We start from the raw sequence: 22,516 nt of genomic DNA, 5'->3' as shown, positions 1-22,516 counted from the left end.
ACACACACTGAGGGTGCTTCAGCTTACATTTTGTTCCTCTGAATTTAGAATAAACTACGTACCTTTGAGCAGCCTAGCAGTACTGTTTAAGCCTCCTGGAAAGGCCTAGTTTGTACTCAGAATAGTAAGATGGTAACTTAATTATACCATTGCAATTTGTAGGTAGGTAGGGCTCATTGATACAAATGGAATATTGCATGTACTGTAGGTAAAACAAACACGCACATAAGGGAAAACAGTTTCGTCTTAAATTTCTTCCTGCCAGTTTTCATTGCTTTCAGGACCCTTTTAATGAAAGGGAGAAAAAAAAAGCATTGTGCTACATGGTCTCACAATCTCTAGCAATATAGGCTTGATACAGGTTTACCAGTTTGGAGAGCAAGCCTGGGTTATTAGGTAATAAGATATATGAGAAATACAAATCTTCACAAAGGATAATATATCTATGTATTCATTCACTCATTCATTCAATGAAAACTTCTTCTTGTTGTTGTTAGCTGCGAAGTCGTGTCCGACCCATCGCGACCCAATGGACAACATTCCTCCAGGCCTTCCTGTCTTCTACCATCTTCTGGAGTCCATTTAAGCTCACGTCTACTGCTTCAGTGACTCCATCCAGCCACCTCATTCTCTGTCGTCCGCTTCTTCTATTGCCCTCGATCTTTCCCAGCATTAGGCTCTTCTCCAGTGAGTCCTTCCTTCTCATTAGGTGGCCAAAGTATTTGAATTTTAGCTTCAGGATCTGGCCTTCTAAACAGCAGTCAGGATTGATCTCCTCTAGGACTGACCGGTTTGATCGCCTTGCAGTCCAAGGGACTCGCAGGAGAGTCTTCTCCAGCACCATAGTTCAAAGGCCTCAATTCTTTGGCGCTCAGCCTTTCTTATGGTCCAACTTTCACTGCCATACATTGCAACTGGGAAGACCATAGCCTTGACTATACACACTTTTGTTGACAGGGTGATGTCTCTGCTTTTTAGTGTGCTGTCTAGATTTGCCATGGCTTTCCTCCCCAGAAGCAGGCGTCTTTTAATTTCTTGGCTACAGTCCCCATCTGCGGTGATCTTGGAGCCCAGGAAAACAAAATCTGTCACTACCTCCATTTCTTCCCCATCTATTTTCCAGGAATTGAGAGGGCCAGATGCCATGATCTTGGTTTTCTTAATGTTAAGTTTCAACCCAAGTTTTGCACTCTCCTTCTTCACCCGCAACAAGAGGCTCTTTAGTTCTTCTTCACTTTCTGCCATTAGAGTGGTATCATCTGCGTATCTTAGGTTGTTGATATTTCTTCCGGCAATCTTAATTCCAACTTTTGATTCATCTAGCCCTGCCTTTCTCATGATGTGCTCTGCATATAAGTTAAATAGGCAGGGCGACAGTATACAGCCTTGCCGGACTCCTTTCCCAATTTTGAACCAATCAGTGGTTCCGTGTCCAGTTCTCACTGTTGCTTCTTGACCTGCATATAGGTTTCTCAAGAGACAAATAAGATGGTCTGGTACTCCCATCTCTTTAAGAACTTGCCACAGTTTGTTATGATCCACACAATCAAAGGCTTTAGCATAGTCAATGAAGCAGAAGTAGATGTTTTTCTGGAACTCCCTAGCTTTCTCCATGATCCAGCGTATGTTGGCAATTTGATCTGTAGTTCCTCTGCCTCTTTGAAATCCTGCCTGTACTTCTGGTAGTTCTCGATCCACATACTGCTGAAGTCTAGCTTGTAGGATTTTAAGCTCTGAATTGGCTAGCTTCTTATATACTGTACTGTGTAGGAAGTTTGACAGCAAGTATTTTAGCATCTTTATTTTACTTCTACTTGTGATTTGTGCAACAAAGTGAACATAATGCTCACCTCTCCTATTTTCCTCATGACAACTCTGTGGGGCTGAGCTGTGAGGAAATAACTAAGCCAACATCATCCAGTTGGTTTTCACATCTAAACAAGGACTACAACTCATGATTTCATGGTCTCTAGTTCAGCACCTTAACTCCTACACTAAACTGGGTATTATATTGCAGTTGTATGATAGTACATGTCTATTTAGAAATGAATTCTGTTTATTTAAAGATGAAGTACTTTGAAGAAGGTATGTATAGGACCATGATCAAGCTATAATTCAATTCCCAACTTTGAAAAAACACTGTTGAGCTAGTAAGGGTTACTTCTGAGCACACACACACATATATGAATAACTTACAACTAATAAAGGAACTAAAGCATAAAATGAATAGTTTGACAAAAAAAAAGCATGTTCACATCACACATGAAATCCTCACCAATTAACCCAATTCAACATGGACTTTAAATATTAGGTAAATATTTTAACTTTTGATCTTACACAAACAGCCGACATAGTTTCCTGGATGCTAGAAACTGATCTTCCATTGTCAGTATGGAATATTTTGTAACCATCGCTAGCCCATTCCTATTTTCTTACAAGAATGTGTTTTAGCATTTATTAACATTTCAGATATTTTAAATATTGCTCACAGTATTTTCAAGTTTTTGCATCCCCTCCTTCCCTAAAATCTGTGCTAACAATAAATATGCAATTCTTTTTTTAATTGTTAGAGGCATTACTGGGATAGTGTGATCCAGAACAGCTATTTATGTTAATTAACCTGATTTTTAAAACAGAAAAAAAGTACTCTGGAGACTGACAATTACTCATATTTAAGTAAGATAAGTATAGCAATAATTGTTAATTACTTCTCCAGCAGGAAATACCTTTGAAAATCCAGAATATTTAAATTGAATTATAAAAACTCAAAATACATAAGCTACTTTTGAGAACAGCCCATGTCCTATGTACAGTGAACTGTGATTGTACTGAAGCCCTTGGCCGCTATCCTTGGGCGGCAATCTTTTGCCTTTACTTTTTTTTTTTTTTTTGGTTGTTAGCACCTGGGCTCAACTTGCTCTGAATATGGGAGTTGACTCTTAAAATCAGATCCAATTAACACATCCTTGATATAACAGAATACAGTGTTAATTACATGCAGCTGATCATTGCTGGGTTAATTAAACACTCACCCCCCCAGCAAAGGCATTAATCTAATTAACAATTACTACAGCTGCTGTTTTCTCTTTACACTTGCTTTCTAAATGGTGCATATTCACACTTCAGTCCTAATCCAGCAAATTCTTCCTCTAAAGAATTCCCTTTGAGGTGGATGGCAGAAAGAGGTTAGAAATTGTGGTCAGTGCTCAGAGAACTGAATACTGAGAAATAATTTGATACTCTTGAACATGCGTGGTGTTTGCTAAAGACCAAACTAAAATATGTTTATATTTTCTTATTTGATATACCCCTTTTAACTGTTGGAAGTTTGAACATTGTAGCAATTTTACAGTACCCATTAAGAAGTAGTAGCAGCAACCTTAAACTCAGTTCTCCTTAGAACTAGAACTGATGTACAGCAATACTGTAGAGTTTTGTGTGCAAAGTTCTACTGAACTAGTGGTATAGGTATACCTACATGTGAATATATGGGAAAAAAGATTTAAAGTTTAATTGTACACATCAGCTATTAGAAAGGAATTGATGGAAATTAAAATTCTAATAGGTCTTGAGTTCCAATGTATTTAATGTATTTACTGAGAGTTGGGCAGCATATAAATTTAATTATACTTTCTTTTGGTTATTTATTTATTTATTTATTTAGTTACATTTATATACCGCCCTATTCCCTGAGGACTCAGGGCGGTTTACAGGGAATTAAAAAATCCACCATACAAAAGTTAAAAAACCAAATTAAAAAATATTAAATTCACCCTGTATACTTAAAACCCCAGTTAAAAATTTCTCCTCAGCCTGGGCCTGAGAGCTCAAAGAGCCAGGTCTTCAGGCCCCGGCGGAATGATCGGAGGTCGGGGGCAGTCCTCAGCTCCACCGGCAGCTGGTTCCAGAGGGCAGGCGCTCCCACTGAGAAGGCCCTATCCCTGGGTGTCACCCGCCGGCAATCTCTCACCGGCGGCACCCTGAGCAGACCCTCCCTGTGGGAGCGCACTGGGCGAAGGGCGTTTGATGCCGGCAGCAGGTGTTCCCTCAAATAGCCCGGACCCAGGCCATGTAGGGCTTTATAGGTAATAACCAGTTATAATACCACATACTAGAATATTGTCATCGTTTTTGTTTTAAATGAGCTGTTCAGATCTCTAATCAACTTGATGTCACATTTGGAACCATCAATGCTGGGCTACAAAATATGGAAGTCTGCAGCCCAAACTGGTAGCCTAATTTTCCTTTCATTCCTATTCAGGATTTTTTTTCCTCTGAAATTCAAATATGAGGCAGCATACATAAAGATGGAGAGGAAAAGGCAATTTAAGCTTTATAGGACATACTGTACTGCTTGTGACATCCCTATTTCCCTATTACAGCAAAAATGCAGGTGAGGATATATCCCAAAAGCTTCAACAATGAGAAAGGCACATGATTTAGTGAAAATGTGACTTTGAGAAATAAATGTTAAGAGCCTTGAAGCAAAACATTTTTTGCATACTTTGTAAGAGATCAGTAATTTCAGGCCATAAATTGTAAAATATTTTTATTCAAAGTATATAAAGCAGGCAGTAATTCCATATTTTATTGTGGATGATAAACAGAGTATTCACATTGCGCATTTAGTCCTACGGTGCAAAAGCAAGCTTTGCTTTGCTACTCAATGTTCACTCCAGTAGGTCTACTATTACTATCCTGTCTTGTGTTCCACATTTATCAGGATCATACTTTTGTTTTAAAATGTACATAAAACACATACCCAAATATACCCCTAAAAAGATGAAGCCTATTAAAATTATTGTTGCTAATTGGACATCTCAAGCTGCAATTATGTTTGGAGTGTGCCGTTTCCTATAAGCTACAACAGTCTTTATCAAGGCAGATGCAAACTATTACAGAAGGATTTATCAGTATTCCTGGCTGAGCAAGTATAGATTCAATTGAAAGTCAAGTTATTTCAGATGGTTCATATGTGCTAAGGCTCATTCAAATAGAGGGGTGGGTGTAGAAACCCTCCTTCCATTTCTTCTGTATTCTGAATTTCACACCTGCATTCTTCAATGATCATAACCCTCTTGGTTACTGGGTTAACCATGGTGCAGTTCATCTTCAGTTGCTTCATGGAGAATTTGGTGGGCGAGCAGTGGGAACAAAAGCTATAAATGCGATCATCAGCGCCAGGAACATGGAAAGAACTGCATTTCCCAAAGCAAAGGTTGTTTTGTATCACCACTTTGTCACAATTTTCATGTGTAACGCTCTGAAAGGAAACACATTTATTAAAACAAATGCCATAGTACTATGTTAGAATAAGATAGCCAGATATACAAAAAAATAATGTGTCCCTGCAACCTTTAGGTGCAAGCCAGTAATATTAATACAGGGGTAAGAATTGTTTTAGACACTAATAAATTCCAACTTTACTGCCTTGACCATTATTAGAAATGCAGAAAGATTTAAAGGGAAAATCTGTTTGCCGGCTCTTTGAAATATAGATATTTCTACAAATTACTCAGTTATTGCCTAAGAATTCCTTGAAGATTTTCCCCAGCAGAATGTGAGTCAAACACCCACTTTCAGCTTTTTGCAATTTCAGTAGAACAAACCTGGAGTCTACTGTAACAGAAATTTCCAGCCCAAAGTTATTAATATTCTGGGTTTTTTTTAATACAGTTGTAATATTTCAAATATCAGACAATTTCTAAGAACCACTTCTTTCACTGCAATTAAACTCCAAGGTTTTGGCTGCAAAAATCCATTTGCTATCAGATACCAACAAATATATATTTTAAAAATCCACATTTTTTCACATAGGGGCTGTGTAAATTTTTACAACCCTTATTTTAGCTTTTCTTCTATAAATTGGGGAAAATAGCTTCTCTTGTAGGGCTATTCTAAGCTTGAGCAGTATAGCATGGCCCATTTCTAATTAAAATGTAGGAAAGTATTATATTTGTGACATTTACCTGAGAGAAAGGAAGCATGTTGCAAACCTCCTGGTAAATCTCAGTTACCTTGATTGGAAGGATCACCTCTTCAGATCTTGACTTGGACTTCAATTTAAAAAGGTCCCAGAATTTTTTGGCATCTTTTCTGAAGGCTGCTGCTGCGTCTCGTTTAGTCTGTGGGTGAGAAGGTGGAGAAGGTGGATGTTTTGGATACACAGAGGATGAGGTTATGTTTGAAGAAGCCCAGCCTCCCAAATCAGCCATTTCTTGCTTAACTGTATCTGGGGAAATAAAACGAGGTTTTTGAGGTCCTCGTGGCAAGTCTTGTTTGATTTTCATTTCTGCCAGTGATGCCACTGGCCCCTCAGGTTTCCTCACAATTCTTTCAAATGCCCCCAAATACTTAGTGAGCATATGTAGGGAGTTTTTCTGCTGCATGTCTTCTCTTTGTTCTGCTTTTCCAAGCCATGAAATCAACAATATCTGAAACAATAGTAAAAACATCGTTGTTGCCTCTTTCCTTCAATTCCCTTCTGTTAAAAAAAAAAGGCAGCAGGAAGATTGTTGTATTTATAAAGGAAGCCTGAAGTACTTGTTTCCAGCTGTTGAGTAAGGGAGGGGGGAAGAGACAGAGGAGAAGGCTAATCAGTGACACCCATTAACATTCATTAACTACAGCCTCTAACAATGATAAAGTTAACTTGTCCTGCTGTGTGTGTATTTCTAGTTACATCTGTTTTCTCTAGTAGGAGTCATTCTGAATTTTTTGGATTAGAAGTTTAGCTGTTGTCTTAAGTATTGGGGAAAGTTCGCAGATATTAATTTAGCTAGTGCTTTTGGTCCCAAGTCACCATAGGGCATTAAGGATTCAATACAATAACATGGAGAATGCAGCTTTGAATTAAATTTCTTGTCTTAGTAAGATGAAAGTTTATCATTTGAAAATAACAGCTGGGTTATATCTAGTCAAGTTATATGCCATTTTGAATGGATCCAATTAGATTTTTTTTAAAAAAACAACAACACAATTACACAGTGTAAAAACTAATAGAGGATGTACCTTTTGAAAAATGCAAATATTAAATAAAATAATGAGCCAGTTTCTCACTACTCAGATAATTAAAACACTTAGGATTTTGGAAATGTTCTAGTTCAACCTGTACTTATTGCAAGACTCTTTAATTTGTAGATCTTTTTAAGTCTTACAATAGGTAACAAAAATTGGGAAAATATTAGTCCACGCAGGTCCCCAGAGTGTAGACTTTAAGTATTGTCTTCCTTTTGATAATTAGGTATTATTCTCAACTTTGTTTGCACATGAACAGTTTGTAAATCATGGATAACTAACCAAAAATGTTCCTGTTGGTTTGGGTCAACCATCTTACGCTGTGTTTAAAAGAGAATGATCCATGTCAACTCTTGGTATTACTACTTGGTACCACTACTCTGGCACTCCATGTGTACCATAGTTGTAGTAATTTATTTTATCCATTTCTGAGGAAATGGGTTTGCCATGAAGGTTCTGTAAAATAAAATCTGAGTATTCATATTCCATCTTTTCTAGAAAGCCAAAGTTAACAACTGGACGTGTATAATAGGAAAGTTAACTATCTGGCAGGAGTGCCTTTCAAATCTCACTTACAGTTTATAAGCGAAACAAGCACTGCTAAAACTATCTTACTCATGCTGCACCAAAAGCATCCAGAATGTTTATAGACCTCAATGCAGTGGTGGGATTCAGCCAGTTCGCAACAGTTCGGTAGAACTGGTAGCTAACTTTTTGTTGCCCCGGCCCAGAATGAACCATCCACACAGAGAACCAGTTGTTCACATATTTAAATCCCACCACTGCCTCTATGGTGTCTTCATATATGAACTTTCAATGATTGTTTGGCTGTAAGTTATTGCTGTTCAAGCTGAAATCACCTCACCAGAAGGGATTGGATCCTATGTCCTTTCATATTATGGTGTAATTTTTAATCATTTCATAACTCTTCTCAGTTTAAAACATTGAAAACAGCATTGGCCATCAGTTCCTTAGTAGTTGCTTGACCTATAACCTATGTCTTTAAAAAATAAAACACATCATGTTCTATAATGGCAAGTAAAAAACATAACTGCTTTTTCTAAAAGTGAGAAGGTAAGTTTCCATCGGAGATACCACGTGGCTTTAACAAGCTAGGAAAAAAAAGTCACTTTCAATGCTTCATTTTATTATGATATATATTTTTCAACAGCTGGATGCAAGAAGAGGTCGCCTCCATTCTCATGGGACACATAAAACATACAGGGATGGAAACGGAGATAATAATCTTGGTAAGCAGTGAGTCCAAAGAAAGCTACTGCATTGTTTTAAGTGTCTGTCTCAGTCCTTGTTATAGATTTCAATCTGGATATTTAAGTTGCTGCAAATGGTTCTGCTGGATGTGGACTGAAATGAATAAACATCTTTGGGAGACATGATAAATCAACATAATATATATTTGCATAGTTTTCCTTTTCTTTGTTGAATAGCCATCCTGAGAGGGAGAAGGAGACTGACCTGCACTGAGACTCGGGATGCAAAGGATGAAGAGTTTTACAAATGTTGCTACTCTCATCCCTACAAAAAACCTATCCTATAAGGCTTACTGCTCTGTCACTCAGGAGAGCCTCTGTCCCATTGCAAGGAGATGGTGTCATGGTCGAAGAGACTGTTTCTCTTTGCCTTCAGAATTAAAGAGGTATATAAGTTCCCTTGTAGCCCAAAACAATCCAGCAGCAAAACAAAAAGAGACTTGCACTGTCCCAGAAAGGAGGCATTTTAGGGATTCCGGAAGAAAAAGCATTGTTGTAAACTTAAGGCAGAGAACTCCTCTGTTGGTTCTCTCTTGTAAATAGGTTGGGACTGTTTTACAGAAGAAAAATGGTAATGACTTGAAATGTCCTCAGTCTTCTTTCTTCTCATTCCTCCCCACCTGCGCCCCCACGCTTCCTTTCCCCCCTTTTTTTAAACAAACAGAACAACTCTATGCAATTGTTTGGGTTACTGAATATGGCAATCATGCACCTGGACAATCAATGCTGGAAAAGCCACATGGTGTGTGTGTGTGTGTGTGTGTGTGTGTGTGTGTGTGTGTGTATTTAGTGTGGGAGAAGACCAGGCAGAGATAGGAGCAATGATGCCTATGTTGCAAATTGCCTCCTCCGCCTCTTTTCTATGGGTAGCTTGAGGTTTTGATGTGATATACTTTGATCAATTATCACAGCACCAAGTTTTTTCTGGAAAATTGATTATACATTCTCATCGATCTCCAATGCTATTTTTATTAATACATTCTATTTAGATATTACAGTAGAAAACAGCACATAATGCATGCCATTTAAGGTACAAAAGTAGTTCGGCATCCTTTAAGTTCAAATAAAACTAAAACTACAGCAATAAAGGTATTATTTTATGTAGATTCATTCTGTCCCTCCAAATACACAGTGCAGGGGGGGGGAAAAAATCTTATTTTCACTGCCACTAAAAAAGGGGGGGGGGGAAATATGTGTCCATAAAGGATCGGTATACTTATAAATATTTTCACCTATTTATCAATATGGAATAATGGAAGGTAAAATTTGACTTTAAAAAATAACATTATTTTTCCAATGAGCAGTCTCAGATTTACATACAAGTGTGTATTAGGAGATTATTGGCCTGTCAAAGTGAAGTGCGGTGATTTTTTAAAAATTGTTTTTGTTAGTACATGTCTTTTTCCCCTTTCAGAATTTGTTAGAATATTCATTCAATTCCAGGCTTTTATAATAACTCAAATAGATTACCCAGTGTACTTTGCACATTCCAGTCTGTACGAATTACACATATATTCTTCCTATATATTTTTTGTGTGCAAGTGGATTTTGTTTTCAAATTCTACCTCCCATTTGCAGTACAATTCTTCCCAGCAAACATCCACACAAGAGGATTGGGAAATGTGTATAAATTCTCAGGTTTGTCTGGCCCAGTCTAGCACCTTCAAAAGGTGTTGGACTGCAACATCCAGAATTCCTGTCTAGGTTGGCTGTAGTCTCAACACATCACAAAGTCGCAAAAAGTTGAATGGACATTCAGAATGTCTCCAGTGTTAATGGAGGGAAGGAAAGAAAATTATCAAAGAGAGGCCAGAGAAATTTACATGCAAACAAAGCTTATTGCTTATCAGGGATGGTAGCAAAAGTTAAAATGCTTCTGTTGGGAAATCAACTAGCAATGATGGCTAGGGAAATCCTATAATGCTTCAGAAGTTGTATTCATAACTCATAGACAATTTTGAAGGGAACACATTTGAATTTGTTACCATGAGAATTGGAAAGTTCACTGGACAGTTAGCAATAGCACTTAGACTTGTATTCCACAGTGCTTTACAGCACTCCCTGAGTGGTTTACAAATGTCAGCATGTTGCCCTCAACCATCTGGATCCTCATTTTACTGACCTTGGAAGGACAGAAGGCTGATTCAACCCTGAGCTGGTCAGGAACAAACTCCTGGTTGTGGGCAGAGTTCACCTGCAATACCGCATTCTAACTTCTGCGCCACAAGGGCTCTTACATTTGCCCCAAATATAGACATATAGAAATTCATCGCAGAATAATGTAATGCAATTTTGTTAAGGGAATGTTTGACATTTGTTGGAAGTTTACATCCAGTCATATTATAAAATGGGCATGAGCATTACGGATTATGCCAAAAGTGGCATAATGTCCACTTTTTTGCTCAGTGTATCTGCAACCAGCCTCTCTTGACCAAGTGAAGAGCAGGATTTTGCCTGAATTCCTAAATAACCGTAACAGTTGTAGGGGATGAAATGTCTTATCCGAGAAAGATGGTGAATAGCATATGATATAATGTCTATGTTCAATTCAGAGCTTTTTCCAATGAACCTTTTAGCCTCTCCATGTACCGGATCTCTTGAAAGAGACAGAGATGAGTTCTGGAACTAATACATTTGATTCTTGACACATAGCCATTGTACCACAAACCATGGGAGAGCAAGGGAAGATAGGACGGCAAGCAGGAAAAAATAATAATAATTCTCCATCTCATTTGAACCCTTTTCTCAAGTAGGGATTTTTGCAAATGGGCCAAGCAACTGCCCATTTATAAGTGCCATCCACACTTCCAACTGACTGAAAATAAAAAGTTTTATCCTATAGAAAGCCAAGTAGGGGTCTAGCTATCAATTTTGTTCACAGTTTTGTGGAACATATGTAACTGTATGCTTTGCCCTTCCTGCACTCCTTTCTTTGCCATTTGCCTTGCTGTTGCACTAAAATGCAGTTCCTCCGTTGCTTTGAAAGACGAGGCGGGCCTCTTCTCCAGTTTGTGAAGGCAACACGTTCCCTGTTGATCCATTCCAGCTGACCTGGGTTTCGTTGATCATTCAAACCTATAATGCATTACATGTATAAGCAGACCGTTGGAGAACAACTGATTCAAGCATTTTAACCAAGGTGTGGTTTTTTGGTTCTATCTGATCTTCCATGTCACAGATTTTCTAATCATTTCCAGGGGTTTTTTTTCCCCCCTCTTCGACAATAAATTTGTTCCGTGGACAAGGAAGATTACATTTTGTGGTGAAAATAGATTCTGCTAGTATTTTAGACTAGAAAAATGTCTGAAGATTTAATTGCAAGGAACTGCTGCAACCAGGGCTTTTTTTCTCATAGAACGCTCAGAACGGAGTTCCGGCACCTTTTTTGGATGGAACCTTGTAGGGTAGGCAAGGAGGGTTGTATGACATGTGTGAGTTCCGGCACCTTTTTCTTTTACAAAAAAAGCACTGGCTGCAACTGATCATACCTATTTTCTGCTTGGTGTTTTTCTACCGTCTAACTGAGAGCCATCTTTCCATTAGCTTTTAGGACAGAAGTCCACAATCTTTTGGGCACCAGGGACCGGTTCCGTGGAGAACAGTTTTTCTGTGGACTGGAGAACGTGTGGGTTTGTGAGCTGCCTGCATCCCACGGATGGGGCTTTGCTTGTTTGTGTGGACCGGTTGCTGGCATGCCGTGGCCTGGTACTGGTCCACAGACCTGGGGTTGGAGACTCTTGTTTTAGGACACAAAGGAAAAACACCAGAAAAATTGAAGTATGGGATCCTTGGTTGTTTTCTTGCAGATGTTTCATTACCAAAATAGGTAACATCATCAGTGCTAGAAGGGAGTGGGAGTTTGCCCTCATTTTATATACTAGTGGTTTGCCCTGTCAGTGTTGATGGGAGCATGGAAGTAGTTGGAAGATTTGGTCAAATTACCAAGTGCCCCAAGGATAGAAGTGTAAGTCAGAAAACTGAACAGCCAGGAATTTACATTCCCCGACCTCTCAGGAAGACTTAGATGGACTAAGAGGTATTGCTTATGAAAATGTTTTATTGTAAATGTACTTGCATGTGCAGTACCTAAACATTACAGTAATATTTAATCCTTGTTACTGTATCAATAGAACTTAGTCAAGATTTATTGTCCATTGGTCAGACCACACCTAGAATGCTGTACCAAATTCTGCACACTGCTTTTAGGAAGGATATTGGGAAACTGGAGTACGTTCAAAGCAAAACAACCAAGATGCTAAGAATCGTGAAAGGAAAAACATACCAATAATGGTTAGTGTATTGGATATCTGTAGGTTGAAGAAAGGTTACAGAGAGAGAATGGGTCCCCAACCTGTGGGCTGTGGCCCACTAGTGGGCCACAGCCTGCTGGCCACCGGGTCATGGGACAGGCTAGCCAGTGCGTAGACATGTGCATGGACATCCCCCCCACTAGCGCCACAGCTGCGGGGCACAAAATGGGCTGCTGCTGTGCCTTGGGGCGTGAAAACAGGATGCCGCCGTGCAAAAATGGGATGCCACCAGGGGTGGAAACAGGGCGCTGCACCACACAAGGACAGGGCAGGGTTATAGCAAGTATTATGTGGGCGCTAGCCCCGCCCTGTTTGTATCATGCGTGTGTTCACGGCCCCGCACCCACACGCATGTGTGTAAAATGCTTCCCCCTCCCTTTCCCTCTGGTCCGCCAACTGAGAAAGGTTGGTGACCTCTGGTTTAGAAGATGGGCAAAATTGTTCAGATTTGATACAGAGAAACAATGGATTTAAGTGACTAGGAAGTGGATTTTCCTTGAACTTCATGAAAAAACCCTAATGGTAAGAGCTATCTCACAATGGGACAGATTGCCTAGGGAGGTAGTCCATTCTCCTTTGCTAGACGCTAAATGGCCATCTGTTAGGGATGCTTACAGGTAGTCCTCAACGTATGAAAGCAACTGATCCCAAAATTTCTGTGGCTAAGCAAGGGAGTTGATCAGATAATCGTGGGAAATGCTGCAATGGTCATAAAGTGCAAGGACTTGTAACTTTGTGAGGGTCACTAAATGAATGGTTGTAAGGGAAGGACTATCTATGGTGGATTCCTTGTATTGTAGAATTCTGCATCTTTTATAGAGAAATTTCGGACAGTTGTAAGAATACATACCTATCCAAAAAGGTCTTTTTCCACTGAAGTTCCAGAGCCAGTTCAAGTGTGATTTGGAAACCACACTAATTAAATGGCCATGGTACCTAGAAATAAGACATTTTTTTAGACTCAGGGAAATACAGTACCTCTCTCAGCCCAACCCACCTCACAGTTTGTTGTTGTGTGGAAAATAGGAGGAGGAAGGAGTATTATGTATGTTCACCACCTTGAGTTACTAATAAAATAATAAAGGTGGGATAAATGTCAAATAAATAAATAAAGCAATGTACAAATGAGGCTATTCTTACCTTCTCTTGCAAGTTTGGGCAGCAATTGCCCATGTGGCTTTTGGGTCAGTGATTAGGATATAGCATCTTCCATCATGATAGGTCCATCCTGACTGACAAGTTTTCATTTTAATATCCTGGAATAAAGCATTTTTTTTTAGTTCAGAATGACTTGCTAAATTGTCCACCTTGAAGGAAGTGTTTGACTCCTTTCAGAATTGGGCTTGGGAAAGTTAAGAACATTGGTAAATTGGGTCATTTCTGTTCAAAATTATGAATTTGGCTATTATTGCATTTCTGATGACATCAGGATATAAACGAAACACAAATACTGCCTATTGTTTGGCAGTAATAAGTGAATACTGTACACTACCACTCAAAAGCTCAATTTTTATTTTCCTTGCTGTACCATGTGGGGAAGGATTTTTTTATTACAGTGTATGCCTTCTACCTGCTCATAACTAAGTCACTGAAGATACCCGACTATTTCTGCCTTTGCTTGTTCTCGTAATGTACATTCAATATCTTATCACAATAACCTTACTTGCTAGACCATTTGCAGGACCGTCTGCTGCCAGGAACGACTGCCCATCGCCCTGTGCGCTCACACAGAGAGGGCCTCCTCAGGGTGCCGTCGGCCAGACAATGTCGACTGGCGACCCCCAGGGGGAGGGCCTTCTCTGTGGGGGCACCTGCCCTTTGGAATCAACTCCCCTTGGAGCTCCGGATGGCCCCGGATCTCCATTCCTTTCGTCGTGACCTTAAAACATGGCTTTTTCAACAGGCCGACCTGTTGAAATCGGACTATTTATGGGATAATTTGATTTAATACCTTTTAATGTTTGTATTTTGTGTTTTTATTGTTGTTAGCCACCTTGAGTCCTTTGGGAGATAGGGTGGCATACAAATCCCATAAATAAATAAATAAATCCTCCTTATAGTGTGCCACAACTGCTCCCTCATGACATGTATCTTCCTGGAGTTATAACTTTTGTTGTATCAACGGATGACCTTCGATCCACAAACTGTACATTTTCATAAGTTGCAGTATTCTCAAGCATGCCGATAATGAGTGTGTTTACATTTTTCTCCCTTCAAAGTCAGATGTGGGGATCAAAATTGTTACAATACCGTTTGGCTTCACGGGTATTTACATTTCTCAAAAGTTAAGCACCCTGAGTACAACCACGATTCCTTCCTGCCCTTTTCTCTATTCCTTATCAGCTATAAACCAATTTTTTTTGCCAGTGGTGAATTAAAAAGAAACAAACAAACCGAAACCATACACACGCAGGAAAAAGAGATCCCTGCCTTGTTTGAGTAGTTCCACAATGTCCAGGCAGTACCATTGCACAGAAACATCTTCTGTATGTTTTCTTCAAAAGACAAGAGACCCTTCAAATTTGGTGTGCATCTATTAGGAAATGAAAGGCTGTCATCCTGAAAATAAAACACTTGAAATATTAGCATTCTATATTGTTTATTGCTTCTTGCCTATGTATATTTGTTGATAGATGTTAAATCAGTGACGTCATTGAAGAAATCCATCATTTTAAAACCTCTTTCAGAATTAAGTGCACATTATTGTCGCCCCCCCCAAACCAAGAACAGCACATGGTGATTTCTCTAAGCTGAGTTCTTTATTGCTTTCACATCTGTAGACAGAATCTTGCCAGACTGAGTACTCTACTATTTGCATATACCATATACTCTGGGAATTATTAGGGAAGAGCTGTCTTCGCCCTCTTTCTTTCACACCTAAGATCTGGGCTGAGTTGCCTCTTACTCTTAGGAATACACTCCCTCCCTCCTGGGGTCCACTTGCCTACTACATTCCATCACAAATATTTCCTATAACTTTACTTTTTTATTGTTGTCATAAAGTAACTAATAATAATAAACACCCAATAAATCTGAAAAGCTCAAACTTCTGGTTTTAAAAATGTTTCAAAATTCACCTGAAATCAAACTTTTAAGCTAGAGATGGAACCCTACCTTCCTCTGCCTCTATCACCATCCCTCACCATTGGATAGTCTAATCCAGGGGTCTTCAAACTTGGCTGCTTTAAGACTTGTGGAGTTCAATTCCCAGAATTCCTCAGCCAGCCATGCTGGCTGAGGAATTCTGGGAGTTGAAGTCCACAAGTCTTAAAGCAGTCAAGTTTGGAGACCCCTGGTCTAATCTAAAGGTGCCGGGAACTTTAATTCTGGACGGTGACATCTTCCCCACTGGAAGTGCAAATTCAACAGGAACATACCAGAATACTGGAGTCTGCTTGCAGAACTCCCATTTTCTTGGAGGAAGGTACATTTTTTCTTGGCTCTCTTTGGCTTCTTAAAGATACAGTTCCCATTTTGGTTTTTCTAGGCAATGAATTGCCTTCATCTATTTTCAGCCCTGTCATCCCATGATACTTTTTAAGAGATAGGAAAGAGAGTCTCACATCAGTTAATTCCAAAGGCATTTAATTCACAGAACTAAAAAAAGACAGAGATGGTTTTGATATACAAATGTCAAAGACATAGAGGACCCAATATGTGTGGAAATAATATTTAAAGTAGAGCTGCTCCAATCCTATATAAAATGGGCAGTAATTTTTGAGAACAAACAAAGCATGCAAAGTGAATTGATAGATCCTCCTATTCTCACAGTCTCTTTTTCTCTATTTTTACATGATTTGTTTCCAATAATATATTCTGGCTAGAGAAACCTATTGGGGAGTTAGGTTTATATGTATGAGGGTAAATGGAAAAATGAGCACGGAAAGCATTCTTGCAGTCATCACTCACAAACATATTTTGCACTAAAACAGCAGTTCTGTTTACTTAGTACTGTTTATTTTTCCTCTTTAAGATTCAGCCTACATCAGGGGTCTTCAAACTTGGCCCTTTTATGACGTGTGGACTTCAACTCCCAGAATTCATCAGCCAGGCACGCTGGCTGAGGAATTCTGGGAGTTGAAGTCCACACATCATAAAAGGGCCACGTTTGAAGACCCCTGGCCTACATGTTCAACTCCACCCTATTTCACACCTAACATTGACTAATTTAAGTTGCCATGGCAGGGGAATCCTTCTCTAAAATGTGCATTATCATTTCTGATTAAATTATTTCAGATTTTGTCACGCTTCAAAAAAAACAGTGAGATCTGTTTGACTAATAGAGCATTTTAAGGAAGTACATACAGCAGAGCTGGCTTTAGACTAAATAGTCAGTGACCGAAGAGTGTGCCAAAATTTTAGGGTGTGCCCAAATTGTGGTCTGAAAAAATACAATAAAAAAGGGAAAAAGCAGAAACAGCACTCACTCAAGGGTTACATATAATTTTGCAGAAGTGCTGTCATATGACAAAAATGGGTGGTGATGTAAGTGAAAATATTTGTAAATAGAGTAAAAATATCTGAGAAACAAAATGGGACTGGAAAATCTTAAGTGTAAGGCTCCTAAGTCAAAGAAAAGAAAAAGAAAAGAAACAAGAGGGCAAAATCAGGCAATGAGCTAAACCCGGCCTAGGAGATGCCAGGATATGACTTGCTTAGGGCATCAAAATGTCTATAGCTGGTCCTGCACACTAGTGACAATAGAGATAGTCCTTGACTTACCACTGGACACTTGGCAAGCATTTGAAGTCACAACTGACCCAAAAAGAGTACTTATGAACCAGATTCAAAGTCCTGACGGCTGAGTCCACGATAACTGTAACTTTAACCTTACATCGTATCTTAAGGGCCTTTTTTTCAGCCTGATCAGCAGTCAGTCTCATTTTTATTAAGTCAGCTGAGATCTTCATGAAAACATGCATGTAATTTTGGATCAATGCTTCTTTTCCCTCTGTTCATGAGGCCACACTTACTATTTTGCCATTTCCGATGACCCATAGCTGGCTCCTCGTAAGATTCACTGAGCTGAATTTGGGCGGCTTGTCCTGTCTCTGTGCTATCGTCGCTTTGGAAGAGGGCAGCGGGATTCCTTCCAAAGTAACAGTGCCGTGCCTGGAAGATGAAGGGGAACCTGGAAACAGTCTTTCTTTCATCCCTAAGCTCTGAAGATTTTGGCGTGTGGAACGGAATGAATTGCACTGGCCTAAAACAAGATGGCAGATGGTTAGTCTTTTTTAAAAAAAATAAAAGCAGAGCGTTGGTCACATTGATATGGATGATGAAACAGCTTGTCATTAAAAATGGGATGATAGTTCATTTGATATTTACTTAGTTCTTTTAAATAATCCTTATTTCTCTACTTAATTTGAAAACTGAAAAACAATTTTAGAAGTTCGATGTGAGAGATGAAAATACAATTTCTCAAAATGAAAAAAAGTGATAAAACTGCTTGTGCACATAAACTCCACATTAAAACTTATCCTACTTTGGCAACAGTATAATCACACAAATACTGTACCTCTTTTTAATTTCTTTTTTTAATCTTGCTTTTCCTCCTGGAGTCTCAGTTCTACTCTTCCCATCTGTTTGAGTCACAGAATTTCACAAGTTTGAAAGTCTGACTCTTGATGTCAGCTGTGCTTGTTCACACTGGCTTGCCAAATCATGGCTGGACTATGTCTTGATTTTATTTGTCTAAATATTTTAGATTGCTTTCAAGCCATAAACAGCCTGAGGCAGTGTACAAAATTAGAACTAGTTAAACTATATTGAGAAGTGAAGATAAAAGGAAAGAAAAGGTTGGGAAGAACAGGGACCCATATCAGGGTCTAAATGTTACCGGCTCCCCCAACTAAATGTTACCAACTAAATGTGCCCACTGTGCTGAAATGTTTATCATTTCTAAACGCACCTCTATGCAGACAATATATATTTATTTGAATTGGGAGAACCTATCTGTATTAAGTTTTAAATACTGCATTTGCTCTTTTTTAATAGTGCTTATTAATGCTTTTGAAGACAGAAGGGTAGGCATGCTTCTCTAGCTATGCAGCCATGCAGAGTGGTTCAAAAATTAATCTCAGTGGATGTATGATATCCTGTGATGCAGCAATACATCTAAACTCAACATTGTTTAAAACTGGGTTGCCAGGACCTTAGCTCAAATGATATTCTGAGCCAGTGGCACCCTTTCCTGGGGAGGCAAGTTCTCCACTCAGTCATTTGTGCTCCACTCATCTCCCATTTGAACTACTGCAAAGTGCTCTGCATGGGGCTACCTTTGAAATGTATCCAGAAGCTTTAGTTGGTACAAAAATGCAGCAATTTGTACCAGCTGAAGCTCCTGGACACTTTTCAAAAGTAGCCCCATGTAGACCCAATTGCAATAGTCCAAAGGGGAGCAATTTTGGGTGCCCAAAGAATGGTGCGTGTGGCACCTCTACTGTGTGGCTCCATTGGGTGCCAGTCTGCTTCTGGGTCCAATTCAAGATATTGGTTAAAACTTTAAAGCCCTACATGACAGGTTATCTGCAGAACCATCTTTCTCCCATGGCATCAGCCTGTCCTACCCAGTCAGGCAGAGAAGGAATGTTGTGGAGCCCACCCCACCCCCATCAGCCAAAGAATTCTGAATGGTGGGGTGCAGGAAGAGAGCCTGCTCTGCCGTTGCTTCTGCCTTGTGAAACACTCTCCCCCCTCTGAAGTGAGGCAGACCCTAACTTTCCTGGACTTCCAGAAAGGTATGAAAAAATGGTCCTGAGACACCAAGAGGAACACGCAGCCGTGGGGCTGGTTAACCTCCTGAAGGGTCTTCCTTGCCTTTTAATTACTTTTTAAAATTGCTTGCCCCTTTTAAAATTTACATGGTTGGGTGGTTTATATAACGAGTGGTTCCAAATATGACTGATCAATCAATCAACCCATCAATTTATTTAATGGTATTTAGCCATTTCCTTCCAAAACTGCGTCCTCGGAATTACCCCATAACTGCCCTATGATTAACAGGGAAAAGAGAGGAAAGGGTATTGCAAGTCCCGCAAAAGGAGCCGTAAGCCACAACTTCGTCTGTTTATCAGTCAGATTCCAGATCTTTTGGTGGATGATAGCGGTGTCTGCTCTTGTGGTTGTTTGTTGATTCCTCCATGCTGTGCTCCCTCAGCAGGACAGAAGGGGTCTGTAACTCTCAAAGCTATTGTCTTTCTTTTAAGGGGAAAAAAATAATAATAGAGCATTTTGATCCAAAGGTGCTAGCAGCAACATTTGTGTGTTGAAAAATAAGCGACTACTCAGCCAAGATTGTCCCAGATTTCATTAGGAAGATCAAAAGCAAATACCTCCTTCCGAGTCCAAAATTTTCACTACAGCTTTTGTCCGAGTGCCAAGAACAGCATTCACCGGGGAGATCAGAGCCACTTCAAAGACTTCATCCTCTTCCTCTAATCCATCATAGGTAATTGCTATATGCCACGTCTTGGTTGACATTCCTACCAGAAGTAAACATTTTAATTACACTTTAATTGCTTTTTCAATCAGCCTAGGTGTCTGAAGAAATATATTAATTAACATGTCTACAGCTATAACAGACTGGCTTGTATAATTCTATTGTGCTTCTGCCCATTGATTGGACTCCTGGGGCTTTCCGAAATAACACTAACTAGAGATCAAATTTGTTCCTAAGTGCCGATGATTCCATTCAAATAGTAACAAAGATTGGTTTCCTACAGGGTAAATGGATGGGGGATAATAGCATGCAGTTCAGGAGGGGAGGATTGGCTCTTCATGTAAATTTTTTTAAAAAGAAATTAAGAGAAATCTTCGTTTTGAAATCTTAATTGCCAGGAACCAAGTCGTGTTTTGAAATATTGTCATTTTCAATCACCCATCACAGGGAGCTCTGTTCCAAGTTCCAGGTATGTCTGTCAACACCTTGAACCAAAGCCAGTATCTTGATTGCAAAGTCCAAGTAATCTGTTCGGCTGTGAGTAGCAATAAGTATCCCATACAACGCATACACACACACACACATACACATACACCCTCAAAAGAATGTCTGAGAAAAACTAAAACATACAAAGAGTTGCTACTTCTACCTAAGAGTTGGTCAGAAAGTCTAAGAAATCTTGAAAAGAAGTAATAGGTATTGCAATCTCTTAATTGCTACTGAGTTTGGTTTCATGCAAACACTCAAAATACATGGGCATATTCTCATCTAGGAAAAGAACAGTGGTTCTGCCAACAGGATAGGATAAGAATATGGAAGGCCAATTCTGGCCGATGCCTTTTAAAATAACTTCCTAAGAGTAAGAGCAGCTTAATAGCGAATCAAAGTACTATAAAAAGCTTGGATTCTCACGGACTGGATTTGTTCAAACATTTGTCGTGGGCGTTGAGCTCTTGCAGTGCTTAAGTGGTCAGGCTGGATGGCCTAAATGATTCTTTTCCACATCTGTGCTTCTTAGGATTGATGGTGGTGGCAACAGTTTTGGCCTAAGGAGCAAGAACAATGCTTCCTTCTTAAGATCTTTAAGATCTCCTTCTTCTATTGGGATGTAAGTACTTGAACTGCAGTTTTCCCAAGGCTGCCATTATTGAATCAAAATGCCCCTTTTGTATGGAAAGCCTGCATGCCAGTAGCAGCCCTCCAGAAAAGAGCGTCCTAGAATGACAATTTCCTTGTCACAGAGTTGACTGACAGAGTCCAACACTTATCTCTAATAGAGCAGTCATGAGAGAAGTGGTTTTTCAGCGACTCTGTAACCATTTTTGCACACAGGCAAAAGAAAGCAAAGAAGTGTGCCTATATTTCTTTTCACATCAGTTCCTTTTATTTGGGGTTTCGGTTCTATGGTCAGGATGAGATATTTTTAAATGAACCTAAATGATATTTATTTTATTTTATTTATAAATACTTCTTAAAAATTAAAGTAATAAAAAATAGAGCCGTGGTGGCACAATGGTTAGAATGCAGTATTGCAGGTTGACTCTGCTCACTGCCAGGAGTTTGATTCTCACCAGCTCAAGGTTGATTAAGCCTTCCATCCTTCCAAGGTCAGTAAAATAATGACCTAGATTGTTGGAGGCAATATGCTGATTCTGCAAACTGCTTAGTAAAGCACTATAAAGTGGTATATAGGTCTAAGTGCTATTGCTAATAGCAACAGTCATTTAAAAAACCCTGGAATATTAAAATGAAGAAAGAGAAGCACTAATACATCAGTAACGTGATAAAAGTTGCTTGGACAAGTGCACAGCTACAATGTTTGCAAAAGCAACAAGGCAGGACAAATAGAAAGATTTTATCTAGCACTGAAATGATAACAATCAGCGTTTCAGAGATGGGCAGTTACCACCTGCCTCACTCAGATATTAGTGAATGCCAAATAAAGTTCTAAAGAAGATCCAAAACATTAAATAAGTTCATATGGGAGCAAATGTTCCTTAAAATATGCTGGACTCATTACTGTGGGTCTTTGAAAGGCTATGTCCTGATCCTTGGATTCTAAAACAGAAGCGAGCTAAATTGTTGTGTAGTCATAGTCCAAATATCTGAATCTTTTTTATTATTTTTTTATAATCACAAATGCTTAATATTTTATCAACCACATATTGTCTGGGTTCCAACATTTAACTTACTAATACATGTTAAATTCCTTTCTCTCTACCTCGTTTTTCTAGCCATTGATAAAAGGTGCCCCATGTTCTAAAGTATACTGAATCTTCTTTCTCTTTCATTATCAGTGTCAATCTATCCATTTCTGCACCATCTAAAAATTTTTTAATTAACTCTTTTTCTGTTGGTAAATCTTCATTTTTCCAATGTTGAGCAAATACAATTCTTGCTGCAGTTAATACATGTAAAATTAAATATATGCACTCTTTCTCATAATTTCCTACAATTGTGCCTAACAAAAATAATTC

At 39.1% G+C, this 22,516-nt stretch overlaps 3 protein-coding genes across 4 annotated transcripts in view; all 3 read right to left on the bottom strand.

Moving 5' to 3' along the window:
- Positions 1-4,625: 4,625 nt before the first annotated feature.
- On the bottom strand, positions 4,626-6,455 carry CER1 (cerberus 1, DAN family BMP antagonist; the record flags this gene model as incomplete). Of its 2 annotated transcripts, XM_083351950.1 has the most annotated exons (3): positions 4,626-5,263; positions 5,970-6,125; positions 6,228-6,455. In XM_083351950.1, 3 exons carry the CDS (start codon positions 6,453-6,455, stop codon positions 4,979-4,981), a joined length of 669 nt encoding a protein of 222 aa, XP_083208076.1. In that variant the 3' UTR covers positions 4,626-4,978. The 2 variants fall into 2 exon arrangements, with proteins under 2 accessions (XP_083208076.1, XP_083208075.1); XM_083351949.1 differs by having other exon boundaries at positions 5,970-6,455.
- A 3,571-nt stretch (positions 6,456-10,026) lies between these two features.
- LOC310634958 (FRAS1-related extracellular matrix protein 1-like) lies at positions 10,027-17,481 on the bottom strand (the record flags this gene model as incomplete). The annotated part of the gene is made up of 6 exons (XM_083353494.1): positions 10,027-11,363; positions 13,449-13,534; positions 13,739-13,854; positions 15,029-15,157; positions 15,976-16,131; positions 17,359-17,481. The coding sequence occupies 6 exons, from the start codon at positions 17,479-17,481 to the stop codon at positions 11,164-11,166; spliced, it is 810 nt and encodes a 269-aa protein (XP_083209620.1). The 3' UTR covers positions 10,027-11,163.
- Positions 17,482-17,542: 61 nt separating this feature from the next.
- FREM1 (FRAS1 related extracellular matrix 1) overlaps positions 17,543-22,516 on the bottom strand; it is a gene marked incomplete at its 5' end in the record, with an annotated part of 69,631 nt that continues 64,657 nt past the window's right edge. Inside the window, 2 exons of the mRNA XM_083351456.1 lie at positions 17,543-17,801; positions 19,933-20,082. Of these exons, the coding sequence (XP_083207582.1) occupies positions 17,554-17,801; positions 19,933-20,082 (398 nt within the window). The 3' untranslated portion in view covers positions 17,543-17,553. The remainder of the gene's footprint in view (positions 17,802-19,932; positions 20,083-22,516) is intronic.

This window comes from Vipera ursinii, assembly GCF_947247035.1.
Source record: "Vipera ursinii genome assembly, chromosome: 2".
In the NCBI taxonomy this organism is placed as follows: Eukaryota; Metazoa; Chordata; class Lepidosauria; order Squamata; family Viperidae; genus Vipera; species Vipera ursinii.
The sequence above is the reverse complement of the archived record's forward strand: the minus strand, read 5'-3'. Positions and strand labels throughout refer to the sequence as shown.